The sequence below is a fragment of the Peromyscus maniculatus genome, chromosome 9 (assembly GCF_049852395.1).
Source record: "Peromyscus maniculatus bairdii isolate BWxNUB_F1_BW_parent chromosome 9, HU_Pman_BW_mat_3.1, whole genome shotgun sequence".
NCBI lineage: Eukaryota > Metazoa > Chordata > Mammalia > Rodentia > Cricetidae > Peromyscus > Peromyscus maniculatus.
The window spans coordinates 25,125,433-25,142,815 of record NC_134860.1 but is presented as its reverse complement, the minus strand read 5'-3'; the positions used below and the strand labels follow the sequence as shown (position 1 = coordinate 25,142,815).

At 43.5% G+C, this 17,383-nt stretch overlaps 1 protein-coding gene across 8 annotated transcripts in view; it reads left to right on the top strand.

Annotated features, from left to right (window-relative positions):
* Atxn7 (ataxin 7) overlaps nucleotides 1-17,383 on the top strand; it is a 171,056-nt gene that overhangs the window by 54,143 nt on the left and 99,530 nt on the right. For 3 of the 8 annotated variants that reach the window (XM_076544488.1, XM_076544487.1, XM_076544483.1), the window contains exons 3-4: nucleotides 13,982-14,275; nucleotides 14,509-14,577. The exons of 1 other annotated variant lie outside the window; for it this stretch is intronic. In XM_076544488.1, coding sequence (XP_076400603.1) covers nucleotides 13,993-14,275; nucleotides 14,509-14,577 — 352 coding nt within the window. In that variant the 5' untranslated portion in view covers nucleotides 13,982-13,992. Of the gene's footprint in view, nucleotides 1-13,056; nucleotides 13,192-13,396; nucleotides 13,664-13,981; nucleotides 14,276-14,508; nucleotides 14,578-17,383 lie in introns of those variants that run through there. 4 more of the 8 variants (XM_076544484.1, XM_076544485.1, XM_015993977.3 and 1 more) reach the window with 4 other exon arrangements.

Here is a 17,383-nt window from a genome sequence, read left to right as displayed (position 1 = left end):
GGTCCATTGTTTAGGGGTCTGTGCTGGTACAGAACACTATGTTGACTGGATAGCATTGTAGAGCAAAGTTGCTCACGATACAGAATCCAGGAAGTATAACAGAGACAGGTAAATGTTCCCAGAGAGCTACCCACCTCAGGAGCCTCTCACACCAGTTATAGCCTCCATCCTGTCCATTCAGCTGTGAAGTGATGGGTGGGCTGCAAGAGCTCTGAGGCACCAGAAGCCAAGTCTTTAGCACTTAAGACTCTGAGGGTTCATACCCAGAACAATACAGTAACTTTCAGTGTCTGGTGTTTTTCACTAGATATAATGTTATATTTATTTTTTCTAATTTAAACTTAGAAAAATACGTGTGTGTGTGTGTGTGTGTGTGTGTGTGTGTGTGTGTGTGTGTGTGTTTGTACAAGAGTACTTGCCTCGACACATGTCGGAGATGACAGGACAACTTGCAAGAGCTGGTGTCTGCTTTCACCACGCAGGGATCTAGGGGAACTAACTGGGCTGTCAGGTTTTGCAAGCAGGTGCCTCTCTCATGAGCTATCTCACCAGTGCTCGCATTGGGGGGCTCAGCTATGTGTTGCGAGCTGTATGGAGAGAATACAATTTGTTTAGCTGCTTATTAACCATTAAGGACAGCTTGGTTGTTCCCATACCTTGGCTATTACAAATAGTGCTGATAGTAAAAATTGGGTTTTAAATGCCTGTTTGAGTCTGTGCTTTAAATTCTTTTGTTACACACCCGGAAGCAGAATTGCTGGGTCGTGGTAATTTTGTTTAGCCTTTTGAGTAACTTTCATATTATTTCCCAAAGTGGCTGTAAGATTTTATATTCCTACCCCCATGCATGGAATTCTTTTGTGAGTGGTTATCTTTTTTTTTTTTCTTTAAGTATAGCTGTCCTGATGGGTACAGACTCTGTATATATTTTTTTAATTTTTTAAATTGTGTGTTTGTATGTGTGTGTAGTACAGGTGTACTTTAATTTTAAATTGTGTGTGTGTGTGTGTGTTTGTGTATGTGTGTGGAGTGCAGGTGTATTTTAATTTTAAATTGTGTGTGTGTTTGTGTAGGTGTGTGTAGTGCAGGTGTATTTTAATTTTAAATTGTGTGTGTGTGTATGTGTGTGGAGTGCAGGTGTACTCTAATTTTAAATTGTGTATGTGTTTGTGTAGATGTGTGGGGTGCAGGTGTATTCTAATTTTAAATTGTGTGTGTGTGTGTGTGTGTGTGTGTGTGTGTTGCTGGAAGGCTTCTCTCCAGGTTCCACCAAGCCCCGCAGTCCCACAATCCACATATAAAATAATCACTCAGACGCTTATATTACTTATAAACTGTATGGCCGTGGCAGGCTTTTTGTTAACTGTTTTTATATCTTAAATTAACCCATTTCTATAAATCTATACCTTGCCATGTCGCTTGTGGCTTACCCGTGTCTTTTTGTTTCTTGTCCTGGCGGTGGCTGGGATTGTGGGACTGCAGGGCTTGGTAGAACCTAGAGAGAAGCCCTCCAGCAACATGTGTGTTTGTGTACGTGTGTGGAGTGCAGGTGTACTCTAATTTTAAATTGTGTGTGTGTGTGTGTTTGTGTATGTGTGTGGAATGCAGGTGTACTCTAATTTTAAATTGTGTGTGTGTGTGTGTAGTGCAGGTATACTCTAATTTTAAATTGTGTGTGTGTGTATGTGTGTGTGTGTGTGTGTGTGTGTGTGTGTAGTGCAGGTGTAGTCTAATTTTAAATTGTGTGTGTGTGTGTGTGTGTGTGTGTGTGTAGTGCAGGTGTAGTCTAATTTTAAATTGTCTGTGTGTGTGTGTGTGTGTGGAGTGCAGGTGTAGTCTAATTTTAAATTGTGTGTGTGTGTGTGTGTGTGTGTGTGTGTGTGTTTAGGTGTGTGGGGTGCAGGTGTCTAATTTTAAATTGTGTGTGTGTGTGTGTGTGTGTGTAGGTGTGTGGAGTGCAGGTGTACTTGCACCACTGCCATTTTATAATTGTTACATATTTTAGATACAAGTTGCTTAGCAGATAAACTATTGATAAAAAGAAAAACAAAAATAAAAAACACTGCTGGGCAGTGGTGGCACACATCTTTAATATTAGCACTTGGAAGCAGAGGCAGGCAGATCTTTGAGTTCAAGGCCAGCCTGGGCTACAGAGTGAGATCCAGGACAGCCAGGGCTACACAGAGAAACCCTGTCTCAAAACCAAATAAATAAATAAATAAATAAAATAAAAACAAACTGCACCAAACCCCAAGGATAAAAACCATTCTGTGGGCGCTTCATCTTTCGCTTTCATCAGGATGATTTGAATCACAAGAACTTACTTTCAGTGGAATCCAAGGTATCTGGTTCTCTCCAAGAAACACTTGTGTCGGAATCTGGCACATTTATGATTGCTGCTCTGCTGCCAGTGTCACAGAAGCCATTTGGAAAATGCTCGTGTTTTGTGAGGAAGGCTTGTTCTCTGGAGAAAGGCAAGAACTTTTGGAACTCATTGAAAGGCAGATTTTTTCCTCTGGCTTTCAGTTCCCCTTTCTGCTCATAAAGTCCTTCATGTAGTGGTTAGGGTGTGCAGGGGTGGGCATTCAAAGAGTCAGTCTCCAGGTTCTTTTTCATCAGTCTTTGCTCTCAGCTATTGATGATAACACTTACAATTGAATGGCCTTCCTTAGGAGTGCAAAGATTCTGTATTTCTGGCATGGAAGGTTAGGGACGAGTAGTTCCTCTGGAAAGGCATTTGGATTATTGGTACTCTCATAGGATTTATTTTTTTCCTCTCCTCCCTTCCCTCCCCTCCTCTTTTCCCCCAAACCCTTCTCTTTCTCTTCTTTACTCTCCCCTCTCCAGGGTCTCATTATGTAGCCCTGGTTGTCTTGGAATTCACAGGAATCCACCTGCCTGTGCCTTCTGAGTTCTGGGATTAAAGGCGTGCACTACCATATCTGGCCTATGGCCTCACTTTTTTTTTTTTAAAGGAAGCATAGGCATTAAATTTCTGTCTTTTTTTTTTTTTTCCAAACTGGTACTAACTAGGTGATCAAGTGTAAGACCATTTCTTTCTTTCTTTTTTTTTAATGGGAGAACTCCAGAGGGCAGAAATTCGCTATCGATGTTTTACAATCTTGCATCTAAGCTGTTAATGCCCATGATGCAGGATACACAGACAAGGAACTTCCCTTAAGCATTCAGGAGGGTGGAACCCGGCAGGAAATTAGCATAGGGAGGATATTAAGGTCAAGGTCTGCAAGCAAGGCAACAGTTACTCAAAACGGGGCCCAGGGCCCTACAGGTTCCCCTTTTACTAAAAAATGAGCTTCTGACTTAGATTCTGTGGGACATCAGCAGGTCACCTTACCCGTCATGGAGACACCTGTCCAGGCCACACAGGCACTCTGTCTTAGGTTGGTGAGCATCCCCCAGGCATTACCCATCTCTGAATACTCATTATCATACAGGCTCAATCGTGTGTGAGCTGTAGAGTGACTGCTGCCAAAGATCTCAAAGTGGCACTGGGCTTGCAATCTGTGTGTTCGACACAGAAAAGACCAACAGAGGTCCTATCCCACCCATAGCCAGTAGGCTAAAGGCAACTGAGCCATTCCCTTCCTTAACGAGCCTTACTGCAAACTGGAGTCCTTGTAAGATTGTATCCCAAAAGCAAATGGAACTTGAGTTTATAAATTTATAATTTTCAAAGCCAATTGAAATGTATATAACTATTGAATTAAATTTATCATGCCAAATAGAATGAAAGATTAACTAACTGTGGTAGCTACTTTTGCTGCCAGGGTCTCCACTGTGCTAGCTGTAGTAAGCAATTATGAAATGGTAATCCCAGAAACAGTAGCAGCGGTGGCCACCACTGCTATAACAGCAACAACGGCAGCAGCAATGTCAAATTCTCTTCTGGAGCATGTGGACATCCACTGGCATGGATACAACTCCAGGAACACGAACCGCCAAGGCCCATTTTTCTTGATCCCAGCACGACTTTGGCTGGCAGCTCTGCAAAAGAACAACTAAGAACCATAAAGAAAAAGAAAAGGCAGCTCATAAGGAGCATAACTAATGTTCTTATAATGGCTACATTCAGGCTCATAAATTTTAAGGTATCTTCAAAGTGGGGCTAAATGAATTTCAGGAGGCCAATAAATGTTGCAGAGAGCCACTCCTAAAAAGTAGGTACTACACCAGCTTGAAGAGGATTGTGAAAATGAAAAGGCTTAGCTGGCATGCTACTGTTAACAAATGGAGGTCAGTGACCTTCAGGATTATCCTTGATCTCCAAGGTGTATGGGTGACACTTTCTCAAACATACTTGAAAAAGCAGTTACCATACATTACCTTCTAGAGAATCCAAAAGCATGGCTACAGTTCCCAAGCTTACATTAATGCTTGCCAAAGCTGGCCATATTGGGCTCTCAATCCCCATTGGCATTGGAAGTGGAGAGTTTTTCACAAAGGCCCAGTAGGTTTCTACCATGTTGGGTTTCAGCAGCAGCCACAGGGCACAAAAGCGCTCAGGAATCCAAAGAGGAACCTCATTGTCCTGAGGGAAGACATAAACAGAACCCCGGGCCCACACCAACATCAGATCGGGTCTCCTCCAAGTGCCAGTAGAAAGATCTTTCCATCGCTCCAGAGGGTGATTTGCAACAGGATCTCTCCAGTGCTTATCTGTATCGGATCCTCCAGCAGAATCCACCGATAAAAAATTTAAAATATATAAAACAAGGGAAAGAATGGAATGTGGAGAGGAATGATGAGTCCCCAGTCCCCCCTTTTTTACTCCGGCCTCACTTTTTATATGAGAATTTGTGTGTGTGTGTGTGTGTGTGTGTGTGTGTGTGTGTGTGGTGTGGTGTGTACTCAAGAGTGTGCACACTTACCAGAAGGGAAAACCAGGGACCCACAGTCATGCACAGGTCTTCAAACACACACTACTGAAAAATAACCTAAAACTGCATATCTGCAGTCTCTTTACTTCTGCTTAAGGAAAGACTGACTACTGTGAGGGAAAAAAGGGAATGCAAGTTTTGTTTAACAATTTGTTTCTTCAGAAGCAATACAAACCCAGAAAATTTGCTGGATCAAGGTGCAAAGGAAAAATGGAAAGGCAGAGTGCCTTGCTCTCTGCAGGCTGAATACCTGAGCTTTGTCAAGGAAAGAGGGAAGAAACATTTGTGCTATCCTGTCCATCTTGTACTAACACACCTGGACCATTTAAGAGTTCAGCTCCGACTGGCATGGGGACCAGTTTACATATTAGAGTTTGAGGAAGTAAGTTACAGGTTCAAGTGACGGCCTTATTCAGAGACACACTTTCCATCCCTGGAACACTGAAGTACTGATCTCATTGCTCCTGTGATTTCAGAGCATGTACTGTTGACCCTGGCTATGAAGTTCTCTGATTTAATGGTAGGGATGATTTCCCACGTGTGTAGTGGGAAGATCAGGGCAGATTTTCTTAAAGAAATGAAACTTCAGGATACACTTGATTGGCTGGTAGAGTTTTAGCTAGGGTGTGGGGGTGTGGATATTTTAGATAGGGTGACCTGTATGAACAGAGACAGGACCAGAAAGCTGGAACACACGAGAAGCTCTTGAGGTATAGTCTTGGCGTGGGATCTAGAATTCTTGTGGGAAGGAACTGAATATACAGAAGTGGCAGAGTTGAAGCAGGGCAGTCCGGAGAGATCCATGAGTGATTTATTTACAGAAGTGTTTATTTATTTCTGTAGTCTGGGGGGAGCCGCTCAGAGTGCAGGAGCGAGGACCGATGTTAAGTAAAGCACTTCAGCAAAGCCACCTAAAAATACGAGGTCAGCCGGGCAGCGGTGGCGCACACCTTTAGTCCCAGCACTCAGGAGGCAGAGGTAGGTGGATTTCTGAGTTCAAGGTTAGCTTGGTCTACAGAGTGAGTTCCAGGACAGGCACTAAAACTACACAGAGAAACCCTGTCTCGAAAAACCAAAAAAAAAAAGAAAAGTAAGCAAAGGCTTTGAACAGTAGTAAGCAATGCATTTCATAGAATGAGTTTGTATACAGGTTAAACCTTCAAAAAGATAGTCATCTTTAGGTCTCTACTGTTGTAATTTTCCTTACTATTTCCAAGTTTCTACTTGATTGTCAGCAGTTCCGGCTACTCAGCTGTGAGTTCAGTTTACTCACCATTTTTCCTCTCCTAGATACTCATGCACTCATAATAGAGAGACCACAGTGAAGGAAAGGCCTGAGACCCTCAGAGAGAGCAGAGCCCAGACACTTAGGTGAAGACAGAAGGGAGAGAGTCTTGCTAGAGGAACAAACAAAGGCCCTGCAAATTTTAGTGGAACTTAAAAAAAAGTCAACACATTCCTAATTCAGCAAATCTGATTTGCTTGTTCCTCAAATAACTTGAATCCTTTGAAGTTGGTAAAGAGAATCTCTGTTACCAACCCTGTAATTCACACACATAAATATACTTAACTTATTAGTTTCCACGTTTATTAAAACATTGTATTGGGACTAGTGGTTTTCCTCAAAATAAAAATGCTTGTGTAGGCTCTTGGGTTTTATGTAGCTAGAGTTTTCCTGCCTGGCCCACGGTCAGGACAAATCTCTCTCACCCGCCAGTCCTGTAGCTGCTCAGACCCAACCAAGTAAACACAGATATTGCTTACAAACTGCATGGCTGTGGCAGGCTTCTTGCTAACTGTTCTTATATCTTAAATTAACCCATTTCTTTCTTTTTTTTTGGTTTTTTTGAGACAGGGTTTCTCTGTGTAGCTTTGCGCCTTTCCTGGAACTCACTTGGTAGCCCAGGCTGGCCTCGAACTCACAGAGATCCGCCTGGCTCTGCCTCCCGAGTGCTGGGATTAAAGGCGTGCGCCACCACCGCCCGGCTAAATTAACCCATTTCTATTCATCTGTAATTTGCCATGTAGCTCGTGGTTTATCGGTACCTTAACATGTTGCTTCTCATCATAGCGGCTGGCAGCGTCTCTCTGCCTCAGCCTTCCTATTCCCAGAATTCTCTTCTCTGCTTGTCCCGTCTATACTTCTGGCCAATTAGCATTTTATTTATACAGAGCGATATCCACAGCACTTCCCCTTTTCTTTCTTTTTTTTCAAAAAGGAAGGTTTTTAACTTTCACATAGTAAAATTACATTACATCTAGCAAAACAATTATCAAGCAAGAATTACAGTTACAATATCTAGTCTATTTATAATATCTAGTCTATTTGAATTTGGCAGAATTAAAGAAGATATCCTATCTATCCTATATTTGTGAGTCTAAGGTTTCATATCTAACTTATCTTTTATCAAAACTAAGGAAAATTATAACTATCTAGTCTTCAGCAACATCAAAGACCTCAGAAGGATAAAATATCACCTGAGAAATGGGAGACAGATGTAAGCAACTTTCGGGAGTCTTGCGAGAGTAGACAGAGACAGCTGGCAGCCTGGACAGTTATCCAGAGTTCCTTTGTAATGTTGGGGCATCTGTCTTCAGCCCACAGGCCTAGAATCTCTCAGTCACTTTTCTCTGTGTCCTGTAGAATGTCTGGCAGTTTTCTCTGCGAAGCAGGAACCTGAAGGACCATTTTACCAAGCAAAGTTCAGTAGTTACCTTCCTATGTGCATGACCAGTGGATACATTTTTTCAAGCAGTCCAGGCAAGAACAGTTTCTTGCCCAAATGACTATTTTTGCCAAGGTGAAGATAAACTCCATATGGAGTGTCTTTGATGCCCATCCTCCTTCTCTGAAGTAAATCAGTGCTGCCAGGAGCAGACATGTTTCATTGTCCAGAAAGTGTAAATTTTAAAACATTTTAAATGCCATAGTCTATAGGTCTTTGAAGTGTTTGAAGATTACCTATCTAATTGAATTACAGCTATATATACCTAGAAAACAACATGACTATTAGTTTGACTATCATATAAGACTAATTATTAATCTGTATTTCTTAGTTATCCATTACAATCTAAATGAGTTACATAAACATATTACCTCAAACAAGAATAGAAATATATATACAGTATAGCAAAATTGTTTAAACTTGTATCAATAGACTAAAATCCATAGCAATGTAAAACATTTTAAACAAGTTGCTCTTTAAAAGTAGATTCAATAATCTATCCTTTCATCCTATCATATTTACATCATATCCCCTTTTCTTCTTTAGAAAGAGATCACATTTATGATCAACCTGATTTAAATAAAAATAGTGGTTTTTCTCTGTCTCACACCAGAGGGCTCTTCTGATATGGGACAAAAGAATCTCTCATCCTTTTTTTTTTTTTTTTTAGCAATATGTTTGAGTTTAGAGAAGGTGCGAGCCAATTCCATCTCCAAAGTCAACTTGGTATATTTGGGAATTTGGGCGTAGCTTCTCTTACTACTTCCTGCTGGAGGGGGGCACTGTATCTTATGGGGACACAAAGAAAATTTTAGGATTATGGAGTAGTCCATGAGGGTGTATTGTCTGAGCCAGTTGTCTTGAAACCGTTCTGGATGTTGGATCATCTGGGCCATGGTGTCATCGGAGACCTTTCAGGGGGTCTTGGCTGGTCAAACCTGATGTATATTAATCTGCAACAAATCTATAGCTTCTGGCTTTCTGTGGAAACAAAAGCAGAGCCTCCTTTCCAAAGCAACATATCCTTACATCCAAATTTTGAAGTCAAGTTACCTTTAAAATATACATATTGGTATAACTCAACAGCTTTTACTATCAAATGTTTTCCTGCAGTTAAAAATCCCAAAGACAACACAATCCAGATTCTCTGTGTAATATCCATCTTTATGTGGCTTATTTTTTATACTACCTTTACTGTCTGTTTAAAGACTTTATTTTTAAAAACTTTTTCTTTATATAACTGTATATATTCCTTTTTCCTCTTTCTTCCAAGCCTATGTATGTACATTTTTACACACATTGTAAAGCATTTAAAGTCTTGTTCCATCTGAATCTGTCTTATTGTGAATCTGTTGTTTTAAACTGCAGCATTACTAGGGCTAAAATAGCAGCTTTGGCTGATGGCTCCACCCACCTCAGCTTCCCAACATGGTGGTGGTTTACCGCCAGTTCTGGGAGCCATCAACTCTTAGAAACAGTGGGCCTATGCTTCTATCAAAGCAGCGTGTAGCCCAGAAACCTCTTTTTGTTTTTGTACTAACAAAGACTAAATTCACCACACAGCGCAATGTGCCACTTGTAGACGCCTCATTCCCACCATACTGCCAGTCAAGCTCGCATTCCATGAACCCTCCATAGAGTAGCTCAAACCCACAGGCTGCCACTAACTTGAGAGAGACAACTAGGAAGCTGTTTTTAGCTCCATTTTGGAATCTTCTTTCTCAGGTTTTAGGTGGAAACTCTTGCCAACCCGTTGGGCGCCATTTGTAGCTGGAGTTTTCTTAACCAATCAGAGCTACACATTTAACAGTTTTAGGATGTTCTGGCAGTCTCAGACTCTTTTTTACAATACACTATATATAAAAGGTAGGCAGATGAACTTCTGCTTCTGTTTTATTGTGCATTGTGACACCTTTAATGAATCATGTCCTGGGTAAATATACTGGGAAAAGAATCTTCTGGTAAAGAGACCTCATTAGCCCAGCACCTCCAAGGATGCCCCTTGTTTGGATAGTGAAGAGCCTGACTTTTTGTTCTTCATGCATCTTTAAAGAGATGAAATGGTAAGAATTGGGCATTTCTTTTTTTTTTTTCTTAAAGAAAAAATAAGATATATTTTTACATATATACATATTTGACCCTGGTGCCCACAGAAGCCAGAAGAGGGCATATGAACACCTGACCTTGAGCTTCCATGTGGGTGCTGGGAATTGAACCCAGGTCCTCTGCAAGAGTCAGTGCTTTCACTGCTGAGCCCCTTGTTCAGTCATTTTCTAAGCTGCATTCGTTCTGATTGGTATGGGCAGCTTTTAATATAGGCATTTTGATAAATGCTTAATTGTTTATTTTTTCCTGTATTCTATGAAATTAGTTTTTTTTTTTTGTTTTGTTTTGTTTTTTGTTTTTTGTTTTACCCTGATGCCTAGTAGAGTGCCTAACAGGTAGTAAGCACTCAGGAACTGCTTGGAGAATTGCAACCTCCTTATTCAAACCTTATTAAAATATGTATCATTTAAGGTATAGATAGGTACTTGAAGTACTGATTTTGTATAAAACACACTAGCATATCGTGACAATACATTAAATGTGTATGAGTTGTATGGGTCATTTTCTTTATAGTTTGGGAGTGGGTATGGAGGGTGCAATATTTAGAAACAAGGTCATCGTTTCTTTCCTGACAGGAAAAAGTAAGTATCTGGATTTCTATTGTATTGTTGTTCACAAACAATGTTCTTTGTATAAGGACTACTTTAAAAACCTTGCCAATATCTGAATAGCAAACACACTTTCTTACTCTCTGAACTTTCTATTTGCTTTCATTGGTGACTCCTTCAAACTAGTAATTAGGAGACCTAAAAAAGCTGTGGAGAACACCTGACTCTTTCTAGAAAATATTGGGGCTTTTGATGGGTAGAAATGCCAGGAACTGCATGTCTCTCCATCCTCTTTCATTTGGTAGGAAATGTCATTTGATAAGGAGTCAACTGAATTGCTCAGTCTGATGCAAGTCACTTACAGCATTTAAGCTTGATACCAAGTGCTTTCAAAGGATCTTTTCCTGTAGTCCTCAGAAGCCTGGCTTTATCTCCATTTTACAGACTAGAAAGCTGACATCCTGGGAAACTAGGTAACTTGCTCAAGGTTACATATTTGTGAGTAGAAGAGCTAATACCAATCCAGCACTAAGAAGACTGGCTTTGGAATCTCGCCTCTCTTCTCTTGTTAGTTTGGGTTTTTTGTTTTGTTTCATTTATTCATTTTTTGAGAAGGTATCTCTATTATGTAGCTCTAGCTGTTCTGGAACTCACTGTGTAGATCAGACTGGCCTTGAGCTCACAGAGATCCACTTGCCTCTGTCTCTCCGGTGCTAGGGTCAAAGGTGTGTGCCACCACACTTAGCCTCTTTCTCAGTTATAAATAACACAACTTTGACCTTATACAACTGTGAATGCACTAGAGAACCCATGGCATATCCCTTGTACCTTGTAGGTGTTCAAAGCTATTATAACGCTTCTTAATAACTAGCATGATGCTGAAATTTAGTACTTACAATTTTAAGTTCTGTTCTGCTTTTGTATATGTTAACTTTGAAAACAAAAGAATTACCAAGCAGAAATTAGAAGCTGAAGTCCTGTAAATTGCCATATTGATCCTCATTGGTTGGGAGTTATCATTGTGAAAGCAGAAGCATCAAGCATTGTCGCCATTCTTCCTTTTATCTTCATTCTCACCCTGTACTTTCAGCAATCAGAACATTTGTACTCAAGATGTCAGCTCCTTGTGGTACCTGAGAGGTTTTTTTCTTAGTATAGCACAGCTATGGTCTTGGTATTTAAATAATTGTGCTCCTAAGCTTTGCTTTATGTGAGCAGTTCCAAGGAATTCACATTTTAATTTATCTTAAATGTGGAATTACAAAATTAAAGGTAATAAATAAATTGTAGGTATTGTATCTTGGGAAATAATCATGCAACTGTTTCAGTGATTAGTGAAAACTTTGAGCATCTGCACTGGAGACACACAAGCTATGTTAAATTAGTAACATAACATGTGTTTTTAACCTTGTCCTTCACTGGTGCATACTTTTATATAGGAGGTTAAAACTTATAATTTTTTTTTTTAATTTAAAAATCTTCCAGTCATCTCAATCAGTTTTGGTTACAACTATGCCTTGGCATTAGGTTCCAGGATCACCACAGATACCCAAATTGACAAGCGCTCAAGTCCCTTCTATAAAAAGGCATGTAAACAACACACATCCTTCCATATAGATCAGATCATCTCTGGATTATTTAGAATACTCACTAAATTGTAGATTCTATGTAAACAGTTGTAACATTGTATTTAGGGAAATTTTTAAAAAACTGTATGTGTTCAGTATGGATACAATTTAAAAACTATCAAAACTGTATTTTGAACCTGCAGCTAGTTGAGTCTGTAGGTGTCGAGCCTGAGGGCTCAAGGAGCAGCTGTCTTTGATGAGCACTCATCAGATTCCTTTTGGGATTTATGTGTGTGCAATCCAGGTAAAAAGTACTGCATATTAATTTCTAAACGTGTCTAATCAGAAATTGGGTTGATGCTTTATTTACTTAAGACAAGTTCTTACTGTGTTTCTCAGTCTTGTCTGGAACTACTACTATGCTGAAGTTACTCTGCCTCCCAAGAAACTGGGGACTCTGGGCACATACCACAACACACACTTCAAGCTTTCCAATTTGCATCTGAATCAAAACCTTTTCACTGAGTCTTGATTTTAATGTATTGTGAAAACATTTCTGTACTCACTTTTTTTTTTATTGTTTTTTGTTTGTTTTGTTTTTCCAAGACAGGGTATCCCTGTGTAGTCCTGGCTCTCCTGGAACTCACTCTGTAGACCAGGCTGGTCTCAAACTCAGAGATCCCCAGCCTTTGCCTCCTGAGGGCTGGGATTAAAGGCGTGTGCCACCATGCCTGTCCTGTACTCTCTTTTGCTCTCGTTTAAACATTTTAAAGGTTTTTGTAAGTTAGACACTTCTTCAACAGAGAAGTTGGACACCTCTCTTACTAGATATTTGCGACTAAAGAAGAACAAGTAGCAGTAACAGCAAATACAGGAAAGCTCACCTTCTCCTCACCTAGTCTCTGAAAACACCTGTAAGCAAGAGGCTCTGAACAGGTTAGAAGAGTGCTCCTTTACTGAGATGTGAAACATGATGATCACAGCAATAATGGCAACATTTACTATAGGCTCCTTGTGGCCCACTGCTAAGAATGCTTTAGTTGTTTAATGATCCTCAGCCCATCACTTACGAAAAAGTTGTGTATGTGTATATTGAGGGGAGGGTGTTAAATTTATGTGCTAGTGCCTAACTTGGTGATTAAAATCTGACCAAACACAGTTAGTTGTCTTTTGTATATTCCCTAAGCCATGGGTTCTCATCTCATCCTAGGAAATACAACCGTAAATAGTAAGAGACTAACAACTCAAGTTAAAGGGATACACCGATTTCGTGGGCCCCTTCTTGCTGGAGAAGAAATTTAAGTTCCCTGGACACACAGTGTGACCTTCGGTTGTGGGCACTGAGGTACACGTGGGCTGCTTCCCTTGCAGTAGGGGCTTGAGGCAGACACCTGGGCTGACACCTGGGTGGCATTTTCACACCTGCCGGTGGCTCCTAAGTTGCTGGGCGTCCGCACAGTGGCGGCTTCTCATTCATGCTCCAGCTACTGTGCAGCTGCCTGCGAGCTCAGAGCGAAGTGCCGGTGCCCGAGGCTCCGGAGGGAGGGCCTCGGCGACGCATTAGTCGCTGCGCCGGGGCTGATCGGCCGGCTCTTCCATAGGTGGCTGCGTTTCCGACTTCGCCCTGGCTCCACTCCGGGGGCTTGACGTGCAAACTTCGCCGGAGCGAGCAGAGAGGGAGGGACCGGCGAGGGGGAGGAGGCGACAGGAGGCGCCTCCGCTTAAGGGAGCCGGCCGGGCGCCGCCGCTCGGACGGACGCGCGGACGGAAGGAAGGAGCGGGGTTGCCGGCCGGGCCGGGATGCGAGCGGCCGCAGGGTGGGCAAACGCGGGCCGGGGCGCGGGCGGGCCTGAGGCTGTGGCAGGGTGGGTCGGGGCGCCGGCCTCCGGAGGCGGGCAGGGCCGGGCAGCCAGCGCCGCAGTGGCGGCCGCAGTCGGCGCCCGACGAGGGCCGCGGGAGGCGAAAGCGAAAGCCAGCTGCGCCGCGGACTTTGCGCCCGGGCGGGGGCGGCGGCGGGGGGCCCGGGGGCTGTCAGCAGCACCGGCCTGCGGGCCGCGCACGCCGCCGGAACTCCGCGGCGCCTCCTTAAAAGCGGCCCCCGCGCCACTCTTTTCCCCCTTTTTGTTACATTGTAGGAGCGGAAAGAATGTCGGAGCGGGCCGCGGATGACGTCAGGGGGGAGCCGCGCCGCGCGGCGGGCGGAGCAGCGGCCGCCCGGCAGCAGCAGCAGCCACAGCCTCTGCAGCCCCAGCGGCAGCACCCGCCGCCGCGGCGCCCACGGCCGGAGGACGGCGGCTCCGGGGCCGCCAGCACCTCGGCCGCCGCCATGGCGACGGTGGGGGAGCGCAGGCCCCTGCCCAGTCCCGAAGCGATGCTGGGACAGTCGTGGAATCTGTGGGTGGAAGCTTCCAAACTTCCTGGGAAGGATGGTGAGTGTCCACGCCTCCCCGTTCCCCACGCCCCCCGCCTCCCCCTCTCCGGCCCTGCTCCCCTCCCCCGCGCCGTGTCCTGTGACCCGCCCCCTCGGGGGTCAGAGATGCTATCTTTTGCTGGGTGTGGAACGCTGAGGTGCCCACACCTACCCTGTGCGTGCGTGAGCGTGCGTCACACTCCTGGCCACTGACCTGCCTCTCCCCTCCTCCTGTGTGTGTATATCTCCTAGGGCCCGAATTGGATGAAAGTTTCAAGGAGTTTGGGAAAAACCGCGAAGTCATGGGGCTCTGTCGGGAAGGTGAGTCCAGTCCCCCTGGTGGAGTTTGTACCCAACCCTGGGGAACTTTTCTTGTTGCTTCAGCCCACCTTTCTGTTTGCCACATTGAGGATGCTGCTGAAGAGGAGAGAAGGGGGTGGACAGCATTTGGGAGTCTGGTTTCTAGGGGCTCTCTGTAACGGGGAGCGAACTGGATCCTCTCCGGAAACCTGGGTGCAGCCAGAACAGCAGCTCAAAGTGATGAACATAGGGAACCTGCAAGGAGTTGAACCTAGATCCCTTCAGTTCAGACCTTGTTACGGAAAACAACCTGGGAGGAAAGAGTTCTCAGTCTCGAAAAGTAGTTCCACACATATTTGAGAAGAAAACCTGACCAGCCCTGGGTTTCTTAAGGCAAAGAGAGGAATTTTGAACATTATTATTATTATTGTTTTATTTTGGTTTTTTTGAGAGAGGGTTTTTCTGTGGCCTTGGCTATCCTGGAATGTGCTTTTTAGACCAGGTTGGCCTCGAACTCAGAGATCTGCCTGCCTCTGCCTCCCAGGTGCTGGGACTAAAGGCGTGCGCCACCACACCTGGGCATTTGAACTTGAAAAATAAAAGTATTTTATCTCCCTGTTTTCTTTTTTGTGTGGGATTTAAAGTGAAAGTTTAGGATGCTGCCAAAAGATCATCGCGACCAAGAGTGCACTCGGTAGGAATTGTGTGATTACTGGCCCTGCTAGGTGAGGGGACAGAAATCCGGAATTTTCTACTATCTTAAGTTGTTTGGTAGAAGGCTGCTTTAGGTGGGTAAAGGGATGCTGCCAGTGAAAGTCAGGTTAGGTAGCTGGATTAAATCCCACCTTAAGAGGACCCTTTTTCTATGAATCCTAATGCTTACCTGGGCACTGGGTGGTGAGAAAGGTCATGGCCTTGAGTCAAGTTTGGGATATAGAGTACTGAGTTTACATATGCCCGTGCAATTTGATTTCTCACCTGTAGCCGTTTATTTTGGCAGAGTTTTTGCTCAGGGCCCAAGAAGTAGAACTTTGGCAGCTGGATTTCTAAATGCAGAACTGGCTCACAGTTGCTGCAGGTTTTAGCTCTTATCTTTTCTTCCTTTTCCCTGCTTTGGCCTTTTCAGCTGGCCACATGGTCAGTCGATATTCCAAGAAGAGGAGCACTGGTGGCTGGCCGAGGAGTGCTTCCAGGTGGAAGGGATGGTAGAACAAAGTGGCTGATTTCAGCGAGGACTGCTGTTTGAGGTGGGGGAGAGGGAAAGCACAGGACGAGTTGGTGATGTTGCAATAGGAAAATCAGTTGTTAGTCCGGTTCTAGTGTCGACTTGGCAGTGTGCCTGGGCTTGAAAAATTAAAATCACTAGGTGGCAACCCTTGTAGGAAGCGGTAGAGTAGAGCTCTAAGGACCTATCACTCTTGCTCTGCTTTTCATTCATGGTGTGGATGTATTTCCCTTAAATGCCTTCTAAGTCTCTAACATAGGATGCCGATTGTAGGTGATTCCCTTGAACATGACGGATGCTTTCTCTGACTGCCTTGATCTCTGAGACGCAACAGAATTGAGTGGCTGAGCCCACTTTTGTTCCGTTTCACATCTTGTAATGGAAATACAGTCCTAAAGCTCTAAGATCTCATGTCTACCTATAGAAGGCCAAAGGGGGTCAGGAACCTCCTGGTTGTATTATCAGTTTTTTAGAGGTTGGTTTGGTTGGTTTTTGTTGTTTGTTTTTTGGCAGGGTCCCCCTATGAAACTCTTGACAGGGTCCCCTTATGAAACTCTTGACTGTTCTGTAACACTGTGTAGATCATCAGCTGGCCTGAAACTTACATCTCCCAGCCTCTGCCTCCAGGGTTCCAGAGTGTTGGGATTAAAGGTGTGTACTCAGTTTAACACCTTTTAAAAGCTGCTCTCCAATATGAAAGATGCTTCAGCTGTCAGGTTGGCTGGAACTTAAGCTTGCATATTTTGAGTAAAGACTGAAATTTTAATTCTGGCAGTTCTTCATTTGTGATTGAAAAGTCCAAACGATGAAAGATTGAGGCTCCCTTGACTTTTAAAAAAAGGCCAGGGAAATAGTTATGTTGGTAAAGTGCTCACTGTGGAAGGCTGAGAGGACCTGAGTTTGATTCCTGGAATTTGCATTACCCACCACTCCCCACCAAAAGCTTGCCTGTTGGTGCATGCTCTTAATCCCACTGCTGGATGGGGGAGGGGAGAGGTGGATCCCTGGGGCTTCCTGTCCAGCCAGTCTGGTCCACTTGGTGCGCTCCAGGTTAGTGAGAAAGCATGTTTCAAAAAGACAAGGTGAGCTAGATGGTAGTGGCACAGGCCTTTAATCCCAGCACTTGGGAGGCAGAGGCAGGTGGATCTCTTGAGTTCGAGGCCGGCCTGGTCTACAGAGTAAGTTCTAAGACAGTCAGGGCTACCCAAAGAAACCCTGTCTTGAAAAACCAAAAACAAACAAATGAAAAACCAAGGTGGATGACTCCAGAGGACTGACATCTGAAGTTAACTTTTACCATTGTCTTAAGATTATCTCCTACCAGTAAATGATGTTGTGGAATTAAATCTATATAAATTCCTTTTATCAATGAAGTTAAATTGAGGAGAAATATGTAGATAAATTGACCACATTAATGAAACACTTAAGAGTGAGAATCTCTCCATTATGGAAGATCTTTAGGATTTATACCTGATTCCTTAATTCTTTAGTTTGTGATTATGAGCCAGATAGTTGGCAAATAGCAAACATAGGGTATGAAAAGAGTTGTTTCATCTCCGAAAATAACTTTTCCTATTTGGGAAAGAGATGATAATGCCTATT